Source organism: Nomascus leucogenys, chromosome 17 (assembly GCF_006542625.1).
Source record: "Nomascus leucogenys isolate Asia chromosome 17, Asia_NLE_v1, whole genome shotgun sequence".
Lineage (NCBI taxonomy): Eukaryota > Metazoa > Chordata > Mammalia > Primates > Hylobatidae > Nomascus > Nomascus leucogenys.
The window spans coordinates 18,606,243-18,628,282 of NC_044397.1; the positions used below are offsets into that span (position 1 = coordinate 18,606,243).

The following is a 22,040-nucleotide window of genomic DNA, read 5'->3' on the forward strand; positions in this document are numbered from 1 at the left end:
CTTCCTTATATGTGTCTGAATATTGGCTTAGTCTATGTTGACTTTGTCTGGAGTTTTCACTTTGAATAGCTTTATCCCATTGTGTCTGTATGATACCTTGTGTTTGACTTTTCTGTTAGTTGGTGTGTATGTGCTTGCAAATCTTTACACTGTAAATGGCATTATGCTGACATCTTGGCACATTTCTGTTTTTACCATTACTTAGGGTTATTTACGTGGGTTATATGTTGCAAAGCAGAATTAGTCAATTTGAGGATGTTTTATGAATGTGAAAACAGTTTGATACATTTTGTTAGATGTGTTATTTTCTAGGAAAAAAAAACAGTTTAGAGTGCTGCCAGTGATAATTGTACCTGGTTTTTCAGTTTTGTGATCATTGTATTTTATAACTCTATTTACTTTTGCCAGCTTCATAGTTATTTTGAAACTATATTCCTTACTTTGCTAGGGAGGCAATGAATTTTTTTACATGGTAATTTACTATTTACATATATTTGAGTATAAAACATCTATTCATCTTCTCTGATAATTAACTTAGCTGATGGACTTACTTTGTATATGCTGTCCACCATCCACATTATTAGTGGAACTAATTATGTAGTGTCTTATCATTATGAGTTCATCTATATTAGGTACTTAAAGCTGTACCTGCGTATAATAAACAGTAAAAGTCAGTTAGCTATTTTTATTTTAGGCTATGAAATTTGCTATGAGTATAGCAGTGGCTGCACATTTTTTGACTTTGGTTTATCAGGATGCTTGTTTGCAGTTGAAAGCAGCTCAACTTGAATTAGTTTAAGCAGAGATGGCAATTGATTTATTAAAAGTGAATCTCAGGAAAACCTGGCAGCAAAGAGTGTAATAGGGTTCTGTCTCAATTTATTGAGAGGCTTCTGAATATTCACTCTGATGTTTAGTGTGCTTTTCTTCTACAAAAAAAAAAAAAACACATGTGACCATAGACAGGTCTCAAATTTTAGTTTCATCCATGAGGCAGACACCAATCCAACATTTCCTTCTGGTTGCAACTTTTTTGAGGCTGCTTTTTCTCAGCTTTCCAGATTGATCTAGCTTGTAGTATCAGTAATTTATATTTATTGCTGAGTAATGTTTCACTGCATAGATATGCTATAATATGTTTATCCATTCAGGTCTTTTCTATTTTGTGGCTATTATGACTGAAGCTGCTGTAACATTTATGTACAGATCTTTGTCTGGACATTTCTCATTTCTCTTGGTTAAATACATAGTGAAATTACTGGGTTGTATGATAAGCGAATGTTTAAAGGGACTACCAAAATGTTTCTCAAAGTGGTTGTACCATTGTAATTTCCTAGCTGAGTCTTCCAGTTTCTCCACATCCTCTCCAGCACTTGGTATTGCTAGTCTTTTAAATTTTGCCATTTTAGTGGATATGAAGTGGTATCTCATTGTGCTTTTTTTTTTTTTTGAGACAGACTCTCGCTCTGTCACCCAGGTTGGAGTGCAGTGGCGCGATCTCTGCTCACTGCAAGCTCTGCCTCGCGGGTTCACACCATTCTCTTGCCTCAGCCTCCTGAGTAGCTGGGACTACAGGTGCCGGCCACCATGCCCGGCTAAATTTTTGTATTTTTAGAAGAGATGGGGTTTCAACCGTGTTAGCCAGGATGGTCTCGATCTCCTGACCTCGTGATCCGCCCACCTTGGCCTCCCAAAGTGCTGGGATTACAGGCGTGAGCCACCACACCCGGCCTTTCATTGTGCTTTTTTTTTTTTTTTTTTTTTTTTTTTTTTTTTTTTTTTTTTTTTTGCATATTTCTAAAAAAAAAAAAAAAAAAAAAAAAAAAAAAAAAAAAAAAAAAAAAAAAAAAAAAAAAAAAAAAAAAAAAAAAAAAAAAAAAAAAAAAAAAAAAAAAAAATTTTGACTTTTTTTTTTTTTTTTTTTTTTTTTTTTTTTTTTTTGCAGATTTCGATCTGCATATCCCGCTCGAGTCTGGACAGGTGAGCAAGTACATTTCTGCTCATTGTAGACTAGAGGGCAGAGGCGCTCTATTTTCCCAGGGGGGGGGGAGGGCTCTCACTTCCAGCCCAGCAGAGCTTCCTTTTGGTAGTAGACGTATAGACAATTCCAGAGGCTCCTCATTCCACGATTCCGGCAACTCTCCTCACTTCCCCGGCCCAGGCGCTCCTCACTTCCCAGACCCCGATGCTCTCACTTCCCGAGGGGGGGGGGGGGGGGGGGGGGGGAGGGGGGGGGGGGGGGGGGGGGGGGGGGGGGGGCGGGGGGGGGGGGGGGGGGGGGGGGGGGGGGGGGGGGGGGGGGGGGGGGGGGGGGGGGGGGGGGGGGGGGGGGGGGGGGGGGGGGGGGGGGGGGGGGGGCGTCCTTCTTCTGGACGGGGGGGGGAGAGGCGCTCTCACCTCCAGACGCCCGTTTAGAATGAGGAGAGCTCTGCCGCCACCCATTGTCTGGAAGTGAGGAGCGCTCTGCCCCACCCACGTCTGGAAGTGAGGCGCCTTGCCCGCCCATCTAGAAGTGAGAGCCTCTGCCCCCCCCGTCTAGGTGAAGCCTCTGCCCCCCCCAATAAGCCCCCCCCCCCCCCCCCCCCCCCCCCACCGTCTGGAGTGGGAGCGCTCTGCCCTGCCCGTCTAGTGAAGCCTGCCCCACCCATTGTCTAATGAGGAGCGCTCTGCCCCGTCTAAGTAGGAGCGCTCTGCCGATTATGAGAGCGCTTGGTCTGGAATGAACCCTCTCCCCCCCCCCTCGCCCCCCCCCCCCCCCCTCCCCCCCCACTTTGGAAGTGTAGCGCTTGCCCCCCCACCGTCTAATGAAGCTTTCTATGAGGTTCTGGAAATGAAGCTCTGCCCCCTATCGCTGCACCTCACTAAGATGTTACAGGAGATCCTTATATCTTTTTTTTATTCTTCAATTTTTTTTTTTTTTTCTTTTTTTCTTTAGAGCAATTTTTTAAGGTTTTAAATTTTTTTTAGTGTATACTTTCTAATGATGTCCTATAGGACTTTATTTTGAAATCTTATTTTTTTTTTTTTTTTTTTTTTTTTTTTTTTTTTTTTTTTTTTTTTTTTTTTTTTTCACATTTTTGTGTATAGCTTTCCTAAATGAATATCTAGTTGTTCCAGCATCACTTATTGAGAAATCATTTTATTAATGAATTACCTGGCATGTTTTTTGAAATCATCCAACTTATATCACAGGTCTATTTCTAGACTTTGTATGATGTTTGATTGATTTTTATGTCTATCTGGGGGCTGGTTACCACAGTGCTTCGATTACGGTAGCTTTATAGTCTTTTTTTTTTTTTTTTGAGACAAAGAGTCTTGCTCTGTTGCCCACGCTGGAGTGCAGTGTCTCCATCTCGGCTTACTGCAACCTCTGCCTCCTGGGTTCAAGTGATTCTCATGTCTCAGCCTCCCAAGTAGCTGAGATTACAGGCGTGTAACACCATGCCTGGCTAATTTTTTTTTTATTAGTTTTAGTAGAGATGGGGTTTCGCCACGTTGGTCAGGCTGGTCTTGAACTGCTGGCCTCAAGTGGTCTGCCCGCCTTGGCTTTCCAAAGTGCTGGTATTACAAGCATGAGCCACCATGCCCAGCTGCTTTATAGTAAGTCTTGAAGTCAGATAGTGAAAATCACATGACTTAGTTCTTTTACTCTTTTGATTATTCTTGCTCCTTTTGCATTTCCACATAGATCTTAGAAACACTTTCTCAGTTTCCTTGCCCAGATTTTCAATGGAATGGTGTTTAATCTATAGATCAGTTTGGAGTTGAACTGCTCTAATCCATGAACAAATGCATTGCATTTGCTTAGGTCTTCTTTTCCGTTATAGGTTTTGCATATTTTGTCAAAATTATCTTTAGGTAGCTTATTTTAAAAAAATGTTTAAATTTTTACTTTTTAGAGATGAGGTCTCATTCTGTTGTCCAGGCTGGCATGCAGTGGCACAATCTTAACTCCCTGCAGTTTCGACCTCCTGGGCTCAAGCAATCCTTCTGCTGCAGCCTCCCAAGTAGCTGGAACCACAAACACCTACTACCATGCCCGGCTAACTTTAAAGAATTTCTATTTTTGTAGAGACAGGGTCTCTTTGTTGCCCAGGCTGGTCCTGAACTTCTGGTTTCAAGCCATCCTCCTGCCTTGTCCTCCCAAAGTGCTGAGATAAGAGGTGTGAGCCACTGAGCCTGGTCAGTAGCTCATATTTTTATAACTGTACAGTTTGAGCAAATAGAAATACAATGTTATATATTGACTTTGTGACCTTGCTACATTGAGTAGTAAAGTCATCCTTCAGTAACCAACTCCCTCAACACAAAAGTCTGTGGATGCTCAAGTGCCATATATAAAATGGCATATGACCTACACACATCCTGTCCCTCCAAATCATCTCTAGCTTACTTATGCCTAATACAATGTAAGTGCTTTGTAAATAGCTGTTATACTGTATTGGCTTTTTTTTTTTCAGCAGCAGTTAGTTGAATTAGTGGATACAGACCCCTTACATACGTAGGGCTGTTAGTAGCTTTTTAATAGAAGCTTAATAGACTTTCTTCATACATGAGTGTGTCATCTAAGTAATTTCTTTCCAATTTGTATGAATCCTTTTCTTTTCTTGTTATTTTGGGTCAGAATTTCCAGTACAATGTTGAAAAGAAGTGGTGTGTAGACATTCTTACCTTCACCTGCACTTAGAGGGAAAGCATTCAACTTTCACCATTGAGTATGATAATTAGCTCCCCTTATCAAGTTAGTTCCCTTCTATCTCCAGTTTGTTGAGAATTTTTAGGCTATTGACATATTTTTTTTTTCTCCTTTAGACTATAATGGGATAGATTGCTTTATTAGTTTACTGTTGGATCATAACGTGTCTCTCTCTTGGGTCTGGCTTCTTAAACATGTTTGTGAGATTCATCTATATTGTTGCACAAAGCAGTTTAATTTTCATTTCTGTATAGAAGTCCATTGTGTGCATATATTCATTCTGTTGATGGGCATTGTTGGCTGTTATAAATAGTGCTGCCATGAACCTTTCTGTACATGTTTTTGATTAACATATGTATGCATTTCTGTTGGCTATATTCCTAGGAGAAGGTATACATAAACAGCATTCCAGAGTGGTTAAATCACTTTCTATGCCCACCAGCAGTGTATGGGAATTCTAATTGCTTCACAGCCTTACTTTTTCCTATTGTCTATGTCTTTCATTTTAACCTTTCTGGTACCACACATTTATTTTTAAATTTTATTATTTTTAATCGATGCTGTTATAAGAAACAATAGAGACACATACCTTGTACACTTTGCCCAGCTTTCCCCACTAGTAACATTTTTCAAAATGATACTATTATATCACAACCAGGATATTGACATTGCTAGAACCCACAGATCTTAGATTTCCCCAGTTTTACTTGTACTTATCTGGGTGTGTGAAGCGCTACACAGTCTTATCCTGTCTGGAGGTTTGTGATTACCTTACAACAGTTGAGACAAAGCACTTCCAAATTATAACTGGACCCATCATCTCCCTACTGGGGTTTCCAACCCCAGCCCCTGGAAACCACTGATTTGTCCTCCATTTCAAAAATGGTCTTTCAGTGGAATCATGTAGTAAAACAGCTTTCAATTGGCTTTTTTTTCTTAGCATAATCCCTGTAGACGTACCACTCATTTATTTTTAACCTTCCTGTGTTACTTTGTTTTATAGGTGTTCCTATGGGAAACATACAGTTGAATTTTTTTTAAAAAACCCAATCCTAATCATTAATAGCAGAATTGGACCAATTTCTTTCTACTGTGATTGATACATGTGTGGAGAAATTCCTGCCAGCATATAATTCTAATTTCTCTTCTACTTTCCTTTTCCCACCTACATTTTTCTGAATATTCAGAATACATCTTTTTTCAGTTTTTCCTTATGTATATTTTTATATCTATTGAACTAATTGCCTCAGAAAAATTTTCAGGACCTGTTTGTATTTCAGCATTCTTATACCTCATTTTTATTCATTCTTTTAAATTATGAAAGCAATACGGGCTTAGTGAAAAACAGACAAACGATTTTAAAAACGGGGGCTCTTCTGTATTGTCATGTAGCAATGATACAGTTTAGGTGTATCCTTCTAGATATTTTTCCATCCATTTATAGTGTCCTATAACAAATGGGTTATGATGCATACTTTTATTTATTTATTTTTGAGAGGGAGTTTCACTCTTGTTGCCCAGACTGGAGTGCAGTGGCACAATCTTGGCTACTGCAACCTCTGCCTCCTCGGTTCAAGTGATTCTCCTGCCTCAGCCTCCCGAATAGCTGGGACTACAGGCATGTGCCCCCCACACCCAGCTAATTTTTTGTATTTTCAGTAGAGACGGGGTTTTCACCATGTTAGCCAGGATCGAGACGATCTCCCAACCTCAGGTGATCCGCCTGCCTCCCAAAATGCTGGGATTACAGGTGTGAGCCACCTCACGCAGCCTGATGCACACTTTTAAAAAGTTGCTTTTGGCCGGTGTCGTGGCTCACGCCTGTAATCCTAGCACTTTGGGAGGTCAAGGCGGGTAGATCACGAGGTCAGGAGATCGAGACCATCCTGGCTAACACGGTGAAACCCCGTCTCTAGTAAAAAAAAAAAAAAAAAAAAAAAAAAAAAAAAAAAAAAAAAAAAAAAAAAAAAAAAAAATTAGCCTGGTGTGGTGGCGGGCGCCTGTAGTCCCAGCTACTCAGGTGGCTGAGGCAGGAGAATGGCGTGAACCCAGGAGGCGGAGCTTGCAGTGAGCCGAGATCGTGCCACTGCACTCCAGCCTGGGCGACAGAGCGAGACTCCATCTCAAAATAAATAAATAAATAAATAAATAAATAAATAAAAGTTGCTTTTGTTTATCAACAGTGTATCAGAGAGAACACCATTTGTCAGTATATTTGGAAGTACATGCTTCATTCTTATCTGCAGGATAGCATTTCCTGGTATGGATGTCACTGAAATTAACTCTTACTCTGTTTATAGGCATCTTTCTCCATCTTTTTGCCAGCTTACCACAAGTGATTCTATAGAAAACATCCAGCTACTTGGGAGGCTGAGGCAGGAGAATTGCTTGAACCCAGAAGGTGGAGGTTGTAGTGAGCCGAGATCACGCCATTGCACTCTAGCCCTGGTGACAATGCGAGACTCCGTCTCAAAAAAAAAAAAAAAAGAAAACATCCCCAGTCATGTATTTACAGTACATTTATATAAATTCCTAATACTGATAGGCACTGCTGTACATTTTTAGTTATGTCCAATCTTTAAAAAAATTTGGCTTGGTCATTTTTGCCAATTTAGCTGTCAAGATAATTTTTGTTTTGAGACAGAGTCTCACTGTGTCACCCAGGCTGGAATGCAGTGACGTGATCTCAGTTCACTGAGACCTCTACCTCCTGGGTTCAAGCGATTCTCCTGCCTCAGTCTCCCTAGTAGCTAGGATTATGGGCACGCACCACCATGTCCGGCTAATTTTTGTATTTTTAGTAGAGACAGGGTTTTGCCACGTTGGCCAGGCTGGTCTTGAACTCCTGACCTCAAGTGACGCGCCCAGCCAAGATAAATTTTAGAATCGTCTTATGTTACACCATAAAGTGGTATTTTGGTTAGAATTACAGAAAACCTAAAAACTAAATATTAACTGGGGCTAAAGAGTAGAAATGCCAGCCCTGCACTGGCAGGTGTTCCATCTAGATTATTTCTTTCAGGTCTATTCTGAACATATAAAAACCTCCTAAACCTGATCTGCCCACTCTGCTTTTTCTCTAGAGCCTTCACCATGTTTTAACTTGGTTATACATAGGGTTCTACTTGGTTATACTCTGACTTCAGTTATGCTTTTCAGTTGCAGTTCAAGTATACTGTCTAATTCCTATTTGTCATTGTAGACTTTTCTCTTTCATGCCCTTCACTAGTTCTGGAACACCTAGAAAGGCTTAAGGGAGATTTACCTGTCCAATGAGATTTTTTTAAAATTTCAGTTACTATAGTTGTCCTTTCTGGAAGTCCCATGTACAGGGAGAGTAAGAGCATTGTCTGTGGAGCCACACTGCTTGGGTTTAAATCCCAGGTCAGTTGCTCCCTACCTGTGTGACCCTGGAAAGTTATTCAGGCCAGGCCTCAGTTTCCTCATTTGTAAAATAGGAATGCTAACAATATCTTACATCATAAGGTTGTTGTGCAGATTAAAGAAGTTAATATAGGTAATGGTGCCCTGGGAACAGTGTAATGATATGCTATTTGGCAATAAGCACTTCAAAAGATGGTCAATGTCATTAATGCCAATCAAAACCATGTCATACCTGTTAAGATGGCTAGAATCAAAAAGTAGAAAAATACGTGTTGGCAAGGATGTGCAGAAAATGGAACCTTCATGTGTGTTTGCTGTTGAAAACAGTCTGGAAGCTCTTCAGAAAGTTATCACAATTCCACTCCTAAGTATATAGGCAGGAGAATTGAAAACACATAATCATACAAAAAGTTGTACAGGCATAGCCGCATTATTAGTAGCCCAAAGGTGGAAACAACCCAGATGTCCATCAACAAGTGAATGCATGAAATGTCGTATAGCCATACAAGAGAATATTGAGCCATGAAAATGCACAAATATGTAGAGGATGGACCTTGGAAAAATTATGGTAAGTGCAAGAAGCCCTCTACCAAAGGCTGCATAGTGTATGATTTCCATTATATGAAATGCCCAAAACAGGCAAATCCATAGACAAAGTCGGTTAGAGGCGGCCACAGGCTGCAGGGGCAGTGACTGCTAATGGGTATGGGATTGATGGAGTGATACACAACTCTGAAATATACCAAGAACCACAAATGAGTGCATTTTATGGTGTGAAATATATCTCAAAAAGAGCAAAAGGCAGTCACAGGTAATAGTTTCTGCAGAAAGCAAGTTTCCTTCTCTAGGACGGAGGAAACAGAAGTTGAGTTTCGCAGAACCTCAGTCTCTCAGGGCCAGAACTCAGGCCCTCAAGGTCGGGGAGCTACACAGCTGGTACTAATTTGTAAGTAGGCAAAAGTAACACAGAGGTGAAACAACCAAAACAATCCAGATCTGGGGTTTCACCATGTCACCCAGGCTGGTCTTAAACTCCAGGGCTCAAGTGATCCACTCGCCTTGGCCTCCCAAGTGCTGAGATTATAGGCATGAGCCACTGAGCCTAGCCGACTTTCTTATATGATAAAAAATACATATACCTTGGCGCACAAGCCAGTGGAAGCATTCCCATTACAGTCAGGGATATAAAGGATGCTCTCTCCCAGCTATTGTTTTAGAAATATTAGCCACCCCTTGCCCCCCACCCCAAAAAAAACTTGAAAGGGAAAAACCCTTTCTATATAACTGTATATGTAGAAAGCCCAAAAGAATAGAAAATCTACAAACAATATGAATTTCGTAAAGTAGCAAGTTAAATAAGATTCAGTGAACCAAAGCACTTCAAAAGTTATAACTGAATACTTAAGTTACAGTAACAAAAACTGGAATAAATGAGACCTAAACTTGGCTGGGTGCAGTATAATCCATGTCTGTAAACCCAGCACTTTGGGAAGCCAAGGTGGGAGCGTTGTTTGAGCCAAGGTGTTCTAGACCAGCCTGGGCAACATAGTGAGACCCCCTTCTCTACAAAAAATTTTAAAAAATTAGCCAGGTGTTGTGATTTGTGTCTGTAGTCCCAGCTACTTGGGAGGATGAGGTGAGAGGATTGCTTGAGCCTGGGAGGTTGAGGCTGCAGTGAGCTACCATCATGTCACTGGACTCTAGCCTGGGTGACAGAGTGAGACCCTGTCTTAGAAAAAAACCACACACACCAAAACCCAAACTTAAGAAATATGTAAAACTTTCAAACCTACATAAAAACAAAAACATCCCTGTGAAAGTATAATGGCAGGCGGAGCATGCTGAGGGGTAGGAAGACTCAGTGGCAGCGGGATATCAGCTTTCTCCATTTCATAGGTTTGACATGATCCTGATAAAACTTTTTACCGAGAGATACACAAGGTGATTCTTCACGTGGAACCTAATAAACAAGAACAGCAAAAATAACCTAGAAAAAAACAATGAGGGAAGGTTGCTAGCCCTATGAGATGTTACATGTGGAGAACCTCCATAAATGAATGTGTAGTGTTGGCCCAGGAATAGGACAATGGAAAAGTTTAAAATCCAGAAATCGATCCATGTGCATTTGGAAATTTAGTGACTGATAAAGATAGCATTTAAAATCAGTGGTAAAAATTACTTCTAACAAGTGGTATTTTGACAATACAACCACCCTGTGGAAAAGGATAAAATTGGATCCATCTTGCATAGTGTACATTTAAATTCCAAATGAATCAGAAACTCAGACATAAAAAGGGAAACCTGCAGAGTGCAGCGGCTTGCACCTGGAGTCCCAGCTATTCCGGAAGCCGATGTAGGAGGGTCACTTGAGCCCAGGAGCTTGAGACCAGCAGGACCCCATCTCTTCAAAGACTTTTAAAGTCCCAAAGACAATGTAAGTAAATTCCTTGATAGAATTGGGAAAACTTCGCTCTCTGAGAATCAAGGGAGAAATTGATGAAGTGTTGATATTCCATATATATTAAATCTTAAGGACAACCTAGTAGAAAAATGGGCAAAAAATATGAATAACTCATAGGAAAAAGAAAAGCAAATGGCTCAAACATGTGAACAAAGATTCTCCAGCTGATATATTGTACCATTGCTTACCTAGAGACTGGCAAAAATCCAGGAGTTTGACAACATACACTGTTGGTTAGGCTGTAGGGGAAAAAGGCATTCTCATAAACATTGCTAGTAGGAATGAAAAACGGAGAACTCCTATGGAAGGAAGTTGGCACTATCTAGCCAGATTATATATGCTGCTTTAACAGTCCTACTTCTGAAATCTCCCCAAAACAAAAGTGACACATGCATAAGACTTCATCGTAGCACTATTTGTATTTTCTGTGTGTATGGTTTTCTTGGGGTTTCCTTGGTACAGCACTATTTGTAAAAGGCAAAGATTGGAAACCACCCAGATGTCCTTACATCTTACATCCTTACAGTGGAGTACTATGGGGAAAATAAATACACCAAGGTGCAAAATAGTGTGGCTAGTATGCTAGCTTTTATGTAGAACGTATATGTACTATGTGCACATATACATATTTGAAAATGGATTACACATGGTTACTTATATGGGAAGGGTGGGTAACAAGGATTGGACAGGGTTAGATTAGACCCCTCTGAAGGTACCTTGTTTTATAGTTGTAACTTTTTTTTTTTTTTTTTTTTTTTTTTGAGATGGAGTCTTGCTCTGTCACCCAGGCTGGAGTGCAGTGGTGCGATCTCAGCCCACTGGAACCTCTGTCTCCTGGGCTCAAGTGATTCTCCTGCCTCAGCCTCCTGAGTAGGTGGAATTACAGACACCCGCCACCACGCCCAGCTAATTTTTGTATTTTTAGTAGAGGTAGGGTTTTGCCATGTTGGCCAGGCTGGTCTCAAACACCTGACCTCAAGTGATCCACCCGCCTTGGCCTCCCAAAGTGCTGGGATCACAGGTGAGAGGCACCACGCCCAGCCTATAGTTTTAACTTTGAAACCAAGTAAGTGTTCTTTTCAGACACAGTATTTTGGGACCACTCTAGTCAATCTACCTTGATGACAGAAAGAACCATAAAGTAATCTTAAAATTTCTTTCAGTTTTATGTTAGTAAATATACTGGCATTATTTTGAAACAGTGATATGTACTGTAGATTAAATGAGTAAATGAAATCAGGAACCAAGATTTTCAGCTCGAGAAAGAGCTACAAGTATAAAAATGAAAGTAGCGAAGCAAAAGTCCAATCTTTACATGTATAAAGGCAAATAATTTTCCAAGAATATGGTTTTAAAAAAACCTTAGTGGCCGGGCATGGTGGCTCATGCCTGTAATCCCAGCACTTTGGGAGGCCAAGGCGGGTGGATCACCTGAGGTCAGGAGTTCAAGACCAGACTGGCCAACATAGTGAAACTCTACTAAAAATACAAAACATTAGCCGGATGTGGTACCCGGGTGTCTGTAAATCCCAGCTACTCAGGAGGCTGAGGCAGGAGAATCGCTTGAACCTGGGAGGTGGAGCTTGCAGTGAGCCAAGATCTCACCAGTGCACTCCAGCCTGGGCAACAGTATGAGACTTGGTCTCAAAAAAAAACCTAAGTCCCTTCACTGTCAAATCCTTAGTGGAGTAAATTCTGTCATCTCTGGGTACCTGTTTTTCTGACTTTTCAAGGTGTTGGAAAGTTTGGCTGAATCATAAGGCTCTTTTCAACAGCTCTGTTGGGCAGTTTATCCTCACTCCCACTCTACCCAGCTCTGTTCCTTTCTTCTTTTCCACTGTGTCTGAATTTGACAGGGTCCTGGTCTCAGTGGTACTGTTCAAAGTGTTTATAATGTTACTCTTCTGGGCAATTTTTGCTTCATACATCTCCATCCAATCAATGCATTTCAGGTGTTGTGGCAGAGAGATTTTTGGGGGTGCTGGTACAAGCAAGACAGGAATAACCCTTAAGTCACAGTAAAGGCCTCTGCAAGGAGTTTTTACATTCACTTCATTTTAGAAATCCTCATTTCCCTTTCCTACATCATGTAATTTGTGTGATTTTTTTTTTAGATGGCTATTCATATGAAAAGGAAGCAATGGAAAATTGGATCAGCAAAAAGAAACGTACAAGTCCCATGACAAATCTTGTTCTTCCTTCAGCGGTACTTACACCAAATAGGACTCTGAAAATGGCCATCAATAGATGGCTGGAGACACACCAAAAGTAAAATTGTTGATATTGTTTATATTTTCAGTGATCTCATTTGAATGATTTATAGGTAAATACTAATCAGACATTATTAAAAACAAAACAGGAAAAAGGTAAACTTCTTAAATTTAGTTACCTATAAAAATTGTCAATTTTCATTCTTTAAAAACACATGGACTTACTATAAAAGCCTTTTTGTACTAGTGAAAAAAATCTTCAGCTATATAAAGTTACACTTTAAATTGCAGTGCCCTAAGTTTTTTTAATACCTCTTAATATCATTCCCAACAGTGCCCACATTTATTCTTGTTAGATGTAGGTCATCTCTCTTTATAACTAAAGATTGGACTACTCTAAAATAACAGATGTTTACATTCTAGGTAATAGCCATTCATTCAATAACTCTTTGGAGCCCTTTTAAAGAGAATTTGTAGCAAAATGGTTGTAGATTGTTTATGATTAAATTGAGAAAAATCACTTCAGATGTTGAAGCAATTTTTTTGGATTTTAAGTTTGCAGGATAATAATTTTTTTTTTATTTTCCAAACCTAGGTACAAGTTAGATGAAATAAATACTAAGTCAAGTTGACTTTGCTGAAATATATAAAGTGGCCAACTCTAGCCTCCCTTTAGAATGAAGAATTATTAAATGTTCTCACATATAATTCTAAGCTGGAGTAACTATACAAAGGCATTTTTACACAATAGCCTGATATGTTCACTCCAGAAAAAAACTTCAGAATCAGGAAGTAAAGGTGGTGCTAACTTCTTGCCTGTCCAAAGTTGTTAGTAGAATGGAAGCCATCCGCGGGAAGCTTGTTAGAACTGCACTGTCAGCGCAGGCTGGGCCTCTGGGCCTGTACCCTTCTTTGCGCTCTTACCCCCAATTGTTGAAGAATTGTTCAAGAACGTTGAAACTTGGAAATAAAAAGGGAAAAGCAGTGTAAATATAGGAAAAGGCTGACTACGCATTTTATGAACTTATAGCTAATATGCTGCATGTTCACAGAAAGGCAGCAAGCCTTGCTAACATGGAAATCTCCAAACAACATTTCTTTATAATTCTTTGTAAACGTTTTAACTTAATGTATTGCTAAACTTTGTTAACCTTTACGTCATAACTAGGATTCATAATCAATGGTTCTAGAAAACTTTTTTATTAATATGATGTGCTTCTCACATTCTTACTATTGAGGATTAGAAAGGCTAGAAGCATGTTCTAGGTGTTTTTCTGTTGTATTCTTTTCTTGTAGAGTCTCGCTCTATCACCCAGGCTGGAGTGCAATGGTGTGATCTTGGCTCACTGCGGCTTCTGCCTCCTGGGTTCAATCAGTTCTCCTGCCTCAGCCTCCCAGGTAGCTGTGATTACAGGTGCGTGCCACCACGCCCAGCTACTTTTTGTATTTTTAGTAGAGAGAGGGTTTCACCATGTCAGCTAGGCTGGTCTCAAACTCCTGAGCTCATGATCCACCTGCCTTGCCCTCCCACGGTGCTGGGATTACAAGCGTGAGCCACCAGGCCCGGCCGTTTTTCTGTTGTATTCTTTAAATAAAGTATGCTAATAATTTCAACAGAACACTTTTTACACTTTAAAGAACTTAACCATTGGTCCAACTGTCTCTGTTTTGATAAACAGACGTTTTCCGATGGAGGTTAGCTGTTTTTTAAATAATTAAATCATTCAAAGTCATTGCTAGAAAATGCAAAAAGGCTTTTTTTTTTTTTTTTTTTTTTGAGACGGAGTCTCGCTCTGTCACCCAGGCTGGAGTGCAGTGGCGTGATCTGGGCTCATTGCAAGCTCTGCCTCCCGGGTTCACGCTATTCTCCTGCCTCAGCCTCCCGAGTAGCTGGGACTACAGGCACCCACCACCATGCCCAGCTAATTTTTTGTATTTTTAGTAGAGACGGGGTTTCACCATGTTAGCCAGGAGGGTCTCGATCTCCTGACCTCAGGATCCACCCGCCTCGGCCTCCCAAAGTGCTGGGATTACAAGCATGAGCCACTGCACCCGGCCAAAAAGGCATTTTTTAAAGAAGTGTTAAGGTATTTTGCTTTTTTTTTTTTTGAGACTTGCGCTGGAGTGCAGTGGTACAATCTCGGCTCACTGCAACCTCTGCCTCCTGGGTTCAAGTGATTCTCCTGCCTCAGCCTCCTGAGTAGCTGGGACTACAAGCGTGCACCACCACACCCAGCTAATTTTTGTATTTTTAGTAGAGACGGGGTTTCATCATGTTGGCCAGGATGGATTCTATCTCCTGACCTCGTGATCCGCCTGCCTTGGCCTCCCAAAGTGCTAGGATTACAGGCGTCAGCCACCACGCCCAGCCACTATTTTGCTTTCTTATACTTTACCAGGCTAGTTTCTTGTAAAACAAAACTGCTGAAAACTAAGATGCCAGTAATTTACCTAATTGACACACCTCTTCTTGTATAAAACATAAACCAAAGCCGAACAACTGTCTTCCACACAGGCAAACCAAAACCATCAGTAAGAGGGGACACGACACAGCCCCCATGCTGGGCACTCCAGACCCCACTGTTTGTTAGTTCAGGGCAATGTCAAGCAGCAACACCTGCCCACCACCCAGTCCTGTCAGGACTGACCATTAGCTTTCTAAGGATGTATCACCTCTTCCTGGCTGGGCCAAGTACCTTACTTATCTTTATATATCAAAATCATAATGTACAATAAATTATGAGAATATTCTTATTAGCTCCTTTATAGGAAAAATCATCTAATGACAAGAATTATGTATTAGGCGATACCTTCCTTCCCATCCCATTTTTGTTTTTAAACTTCCATTAAATATAAAGCTCAAAGGACTGAAACTACTTATCCTTGCTAGCAAGAGCAGTGACCAAATAACCTGAGGTATTATGATGTTTAAGATTCCAAGAATTTTATCACAATACAACAGTTTAATGTTCTCTCTCATATTGCTTTGAAATATGTAGGCATAAAGACAAACATACTTTTAACTGAAAGATAATAAATACAAATCTGTTAAAGAAAGAACAAACTGTCATAACAGTGTTCAGTGTATTGCCAAAGTGTTTGAGAATTACAGTAGTAAAGATGTCCCGTTGCCAGTAAAAACAGACACCAAGATGTCTTGAAACAGATAGGAAGTATATCATCTTGCTTTCCTGCAGGCTTTCTTTCTATTTGAGGCAAAAAGACTAATTTGGCCCTTGAGTATTGTGGAATTTCTAGCAGCTGTCACCCTTATTCTGAAATTATAAGACAAAATTAAATATGCATTTTATAGTGTTAATATAAAATATGCTTTTCACTATTCCCTCTAGGGTAACAAAGATTAAAAGCAACAGAGATAGCTGTCATCAGGCTGTTCTCTACTTATCCCTTGACTCATTTAGTGCAAAACACATTCTATTAATAGTCTTTATTCCATATGGAAAAGTACAGTAGTTGTGCAGAAACAAAACTAACAAAGGAGTAAGACTTTCACAAATATTAAAGAAAATAAATAAGCCATAGTAGTTACAGCAAAACTCATGGAAAGCCTATAAAAAAAGCTGTTCATACAAAGTACAATTGTACACACAGGAACAAACGTTGAAGAATGACATCAGAGGTTCCTATTTGTACAAAACCATAATGATGTTCACAGGAACTTCATTACAACGATTCATTTTAAAACATTCTGCAAATATATAACTAACTTCCTTCCCCTCAATTTTAGAAAATAAATTTCACATCCCAACATATAAAACAAATACACTCCTACTTCTCTCAAATTAGCATTTTAACATCTTCCAATAACACACCATTTTCATATAAAAATACCTTTAAACCAAGGTTCATTCCTGTACCTTATCTTTACAAATGAATAATACATCTGCTTGGATTTAAGTAGCACCTCAAAGGTGTTCATATAAATGAGATAAAGTGCTGTTACTCGTATACTGTTAACATGCCATAATAATATATCATTCAGTGCAATAACCAGCATGGATGAAGCTTACAGAGAACATGCAAATCATGACTGGCGTTTTCTTTTTTGTTTTTAGATTAACTACATTGAAATAGTTCTATTTACAAGTCTGAATAAAACTGGGCTATTTAATATATACAACATGTGACTATAAAGTACTAATTGTACAACAAAACAAAAGTAACAACCAGTCCTACCTTTAGTATCTGAATTAAATATTGTCCTTAGAGGAGCTTGGAAGGATTGTTCCAGGAGCACTACCATTGTTAAAAGCAGTTTGGAAACCAGATGAGAGCTAATTTATAAGCGCCACTAAGAATGCTGGTCTTAGTATTTTAGTTTGAATCCACTTGACCACCAATCATGATTCCAAATGGCTTATACTGTTTCCAAATATCAAAAACACCTTCAAGCACAAATATAGGGTCCAAAAAAAGGTGCTATAAAAATATATGAATAAGAACCATAACACAGAAATAAGTGTTTAATCCCTTTATAGGAACTGCTATGAAGGGAACAATACTTAGGTGTTCTCATATTTTGCTTAAAAAAATTGGCTGCGTTTACAGTCACACTTATATTTAGCTAGAACTCACTCAGAACTTAATTTTTATGTATATATAAAATGGGAGTTGACTCAATGGAACTGTAACTGTAAAATTCCATCATTTCCAGAATACATCACTTGGATGTACATCACCCTGGTCATGGGTTAAACCTGTCCCTCTTGAACAACATATTTATTCTCTAAGTTCTGTGATTTTACCACATAGCAAAGGCAAGGAGGAAAGTGGCAAAAGCCAATTTCATAAGTGAAAGTCATTAGTTAATGTCTTCTGGGCTGTCTTAAAATTTTAAGTTGATATAATTTTCAATTCTGTTTAGCATTCTTATTCAATTCTGTTTAGCATTCTTATTTATGGTGATTTCTAGCTATTAAATAAGTTTTATCCCACATTTTAGATATATCATTGGCATCAGATCCACCCCAAAGGAAAAAAAAATGGCTAAAAAATAATTTTTCTGATGAAAAAACTATTTAATTTACCACCAGGAGTCAACACACGTTTCCAAATTCCACAAATGGGGCTTTCTTAAGGCTCACACATTTGACTCTATAAATGATCGCTTTGGTTTGGCTACAGTGAGGTGGCTCCTGTGAGCTTCATTACTGATATGAGGCTGCTGTTTGGAGATACTTTCCTGGTACAGATGAGAAACAGTCTTAGTTATCCTGTTCTCTTGAGAGTGGACTGGAATTTGGCACTTGTTTTCTTCTAGCTCCTTCACCTGTGCCCCATTGTGGACACTTGCACTCAGGGTAGAAACGGAACAGGTTTTGGCTTGGTTATTATATCCTCCCACTTGCATGAGAGAGGGCTTCTCAGTGTTAGCAGATTGCAGGCCAGCTGCAGAAGACGTGTTTGTCAGCAGCCCCTCTGGCGCCGGACAGTGCCAGGTGCGGCTTGGAGGATTGCTCTGCTGTTGGAACCTCGCAGTCTTATCCATGATGCCCATGAATGGCGTGTTGCGGGGTCTGTGCTCAGCTGTACCGCTCTGAACGTGGGTTACAACCTTGTCTTTAATTCGAGTATCTGGTCCTTGGACTTTGAAGCCATCTGAAAAACTGCTGCTCGAAGTCAAACTACTGGTTGAACTTGACATCTTTATGCTGCTGGATGGAGAACCAGAAGAGCCTGAGCTGGTGAGGGAAGCTGGGTGTCGCACGTCGCTGCAGGTCGCCAGCCCACCTTGGTTTGGAGGGGCTGCGTCCACAGCCACAGAGGAATGAGACAGAAGCCTCTCTGTGGTTTTTGTCTTACTTGGCAAAGCGTGTGCAGGGCCACTCTCACCGCACTGCAGGCGGACATTCTGGCTGGGGCCCAGCCGATCCCCAAAGTGGCCACAACCAGCTCTTGTAGTGAAAGTACTTGTTCCCTCTAAATGCTGGGTTCTGCTCCCAGCAGGAGCGGCAGCGATTCTCCCTGGCATGGGACTTGGAGGAGGGTTCTGAGAAGAGATCTGAACTTTCATGCTGCCATTTCTCACTGCCGACTGGCCAGAGCCCAGGTGCTGGCTGGTTTTCACGATCTGGGCCTGCTTGGAGGGCTGCAGGACCAGCCCTGGCTGGGCCACAGGCTCTCTCAGGGGCTTGCCGATTCCTGCCCTGCTCTGTGGCGATACCGGCCTTCCTTTGGACTGTAACCCTTCTTGAAGGTTTCGAATGTATGGGGAAGGGACAGATGAGGATGGCTGGGACCTGGGAGTCGGGGAAACAGATTCTTCCTGGGGAGAAGTTTCTTCCTCTTCAGTCTCCTCAGAGTGAAAGTGATCACTTAAGCCAGGGGTTGGGGTGTCCTCTTCGTTCTCGGAGTCGTTGGGTGGAGCTGGTGGCGGGCCCTGCTGTTTTTGCTGTTGACTCCTCTGGAGTTGTTTGCACTCCTCTTCTACGCGGGCCAGAAGCCTCTTGATTTCCTGATTGGTGGGACAGAGTTTCACAGCCTCTTGCAGGTCAGCCAGAGCTGCCACGAATTGCCTTTGTAGGAAAATGTAAGGTAACATTACAAACCACACACGAACACGCTCAGAGTGTAACTGTTCATAAAAGAGCTGTGCTCAGAGGAAAGAGAAGGTAGCAAGTGAGTTTTGAACACTTACGGCGGTGGCCAGGATCCATTTAATCAGCCCAGAGTAACTCACTCAGCTAAGTGGCAGTGCTGAATTCTAACCTAGATGGGTATGACTCTACAGCCCTGCTCTCCATAAAGACCACTGGGCGGGGAATAGGGGCAAGCATGAATCAGTGGGCGCCAGAACCTTTTTAATATTGTTACCATCCCATGGTAACACTGTGCCCACCTCTCACTCAACAGGCTTATATCACTCTTCCCTACCCCTGAACTTCCTAATGTCCCTAGTTGGCAGTTTCCTTGAAATATGGACTAAACTAGGTAGGAAGTTCATGTTGCAGTAAGTTTCACATGGGGGGAGGAGTGGGAAGGAATAATTATTGAGACGTCAGGGGAAAATAGAAGTTTACTCATCACTGATAATGTCCACCACCATGCCTCTTGGAAGCAGGTAGTAATACTAATTCAGTATTAAAAAGGATGAGAGGCACCTGAGCAACACTTCTGCAGCAAAATCTCCCCAAATTCAACAGGCAGGTTTGATCCCACAAGAAAAAAAGCTCTAGACACAAAGATAACCACGGACAGTACCTGCTATTTCTCTTCGCTCTTGCTCTGGCATAAAAGGCTTCATAGGACTTGGGCTTCAATTCGAGAGCCTTGGAAGCAAATTCCTCTGCCATGCCAAAGTCCTGGTGTCAACAAGAAATACAGGAGTCAGAAGCAGCCTGGACACATGATTTTGGGAAGCCCTTCTAGTTTTGTTCTAAAGGGTAGCAGCACTCTGAGGCACAGCCAGAGAGGGAGGAAGGGAAAGTTCCGTTTTCTATTTTGTTTTAAAGTGAGGAGATAATGATAGTTGATTGATATCATTAGGAGAAGAATCCACTATAGAAAACAGTGGTAGTAACAGTGCCCCAGAAGGCCAGAGGGTGGAACCTCACACCCCAGTGGAGGGGTAGCCTCAGAGAGGAGCGCAGACACTGCATCTATTCCTTCAGCAGGGCACAGAAGCAGGCAGCTCAACAGACTGGCGCAGGACGACAGAGTTAAAAAAAGGTAGGAAGTACTATTGAAACAGATCTACTAGTTACAAGTCGACTATGAGTTCCCCACGACCGGTTACAAATTAGTTACTGGCAGACCCTCTGAGCAAACCCAACACAGAAGGCAGGCCCACCACAATCGGCTTGGGTTGGACTCTCCTGAATCCGGGGACGGCAGTGCCGGCAGCAACAGTGTTGGGAAGCTGCAGAAGAGCAGTCTGCATTTGCTTCTCATCACTGAGGCCAAGGAAACGAAACCCAAGTGCATTCCTTCAACATCATGCAAGGAGCGTAGCAGCAGTGACCAAACGATGGTCATGGATAGGAGCTGTTTCCCACATGCCAGGTTCACGTAAATGTGCAAGCAAATTGGACGGGAGGGCCCAGGATATGGTCTGGAGAAGGGCTGGCCTTCACCGCTGGGGAAGGGCTCTGTTGCTGGAAGACTAGGTTGGAATAAAGGGGCACAGCTTACGTTTGTTTTTCTTCGGCATCGCGACAAATTGAGATAGAGGGAAACCCTTAATTCATTGAAGGGTCTCATGTCCTCTCCGAATCCTTCTCGAGGAAACTTTCTTAAGGCATACTGGTACCTCTGGGCTGCCTCTTTCATCTTCCCTTTCTAGGATTCAAAAATCACAAACATTTGTCCTTTTTCAGAGGTTCAGAGGTTCTAAGATGAAGAACCTTCCACACCCGGAACACTGTGGGGAGTTTACTTCCCCCTGCAAACCCATGACAGAAATATGGGCTGACGCATGAGGGCTTCACTGTCCTCACATGCACCCGCATTCTGTGGTTACACAGTGAGAAAGAAACTGGTTTTACAATAAGGTGTCTGTAAACTGCTAGATAATTATCAAACTTAATGAATCAGATTACCTTCTGGTATGTATTTTTGAAAATTATTTCAAGAATGATCTCACATCTAAAGATATTTTAATGCTAAGTGTAATAGAAATCAGATGAAAAACTGATCCTATTCCTAGGACAAGTAGCGTCTTGTAGATAAAACTAGAGAGCTTGCTGCAGAATAATAATTTTTCTTCTAAGAGGAACTAAAACATGGGCTTTAAAAATCAGAACAGCACCACACATCATTTTCAAAGCTAAAAAAATCCATTTGCTCAGTCAGTCCCATTGCACAGCAGGTATGAAGCCTGTTGAAAATGGCTTCGTATTTCTGACATAATTGCCTACCAAAATCCATATTAAAAGCACTTCAAAGCCACAGCAATACACACTCTCAACTCAATTTCAAGCTGATTCCAAGCCAGGAACCCTGCTGGGTCATGCTATATTGCCTATTTATTTGTTACTATTTAAAAAAATGAGAAGGAAAAAATCTACAACATATCAAGTACAGCTGCCTAACAGTAAAAAGGATTAACATGGTCATAATCTAGTTTTTCCCCTATAATCTTTTAATTCTGTCTAATCACAGAGCTGCAAAGAATAGTGACCTATGCAAATGGCCTGCATATCTATCTAAACCAGGGGTTGGCAAACTATAGCTTGAAGACCAAGTCTGGCCAGCCACCTGTGTTTACAAATAAAGTTTTATTGGGACACGGCTGTGCTCATTCACTCTGTGCTATCTGTGCCCCCACAGC

The 22,040-nt window shown here is 41.1% G+C and overlaps 2 protein-coding genes across 11 annotated transcripts in view; one reads left to right on the top strand and one right to left on the bottom strand.

The window, feature by feature from the left end:
* Positions 1-13,271, top strand: part of WDSUB1 (WD repeat, sterile alpha motif and U-box domain containing 1) — a 52,782-nt gene extending 39,511 nt beyond the window's left edge. For 4 of the 5 annotated variants that reach the window (XM_003266149.3, XM_030796482.1, XM_030796484.1 and 1 more), the window contains one exon: positions 12,656-13,271. In XM_003266149.3, coding sequence (XP_003266197.1) covers positions 12,656-12,813 — 158 coding nt within the window. In that variant the 3' untranslated portion in view covers positions 12,814-13,271. Of the gene's footprint in view, positions 1-7,021; positions 7,053-12,655 lie in introns of those variants that run through there. The other variant, XM_030796483.1, reaches the window with a different exon arrangement.
* Positions 13,272-16,184: 2,913 nt separating this feature from the next.
* The window catches only part of TANC1 (tetratricopeptide repeat, ankyrin repeat and coiled-coil containing 1), a 263,097-nt gene continuing 257,241 nt past the window's right edge, over positions 16,185-22,040 (bottom strand). For all 6 annotated transcript variants that reach the window (XM_030796065.1, XM_030796063.1, XM_030796061.1 and 3 more), the window contains 3 exons: positions 20,903-21,049; positions 19,973-20,073; positions 16,185-19,287 (listed from right to left, as the gene is read on the bottom strand). In XM_030796065.1, coding sequence (XP_030651925.1) covers positions 17,853-19,287; positions 19,973-20,073; positions 20,903-21,049 — 1,683 coding nt within the window. In that variant the 3' untranslated portion in view covers positions 16,185-17,852. The remainder of the gene's footprint in view (positions 19,288-19,972; positions 20,074-20,902; positions 21,050-22,040) is intronic.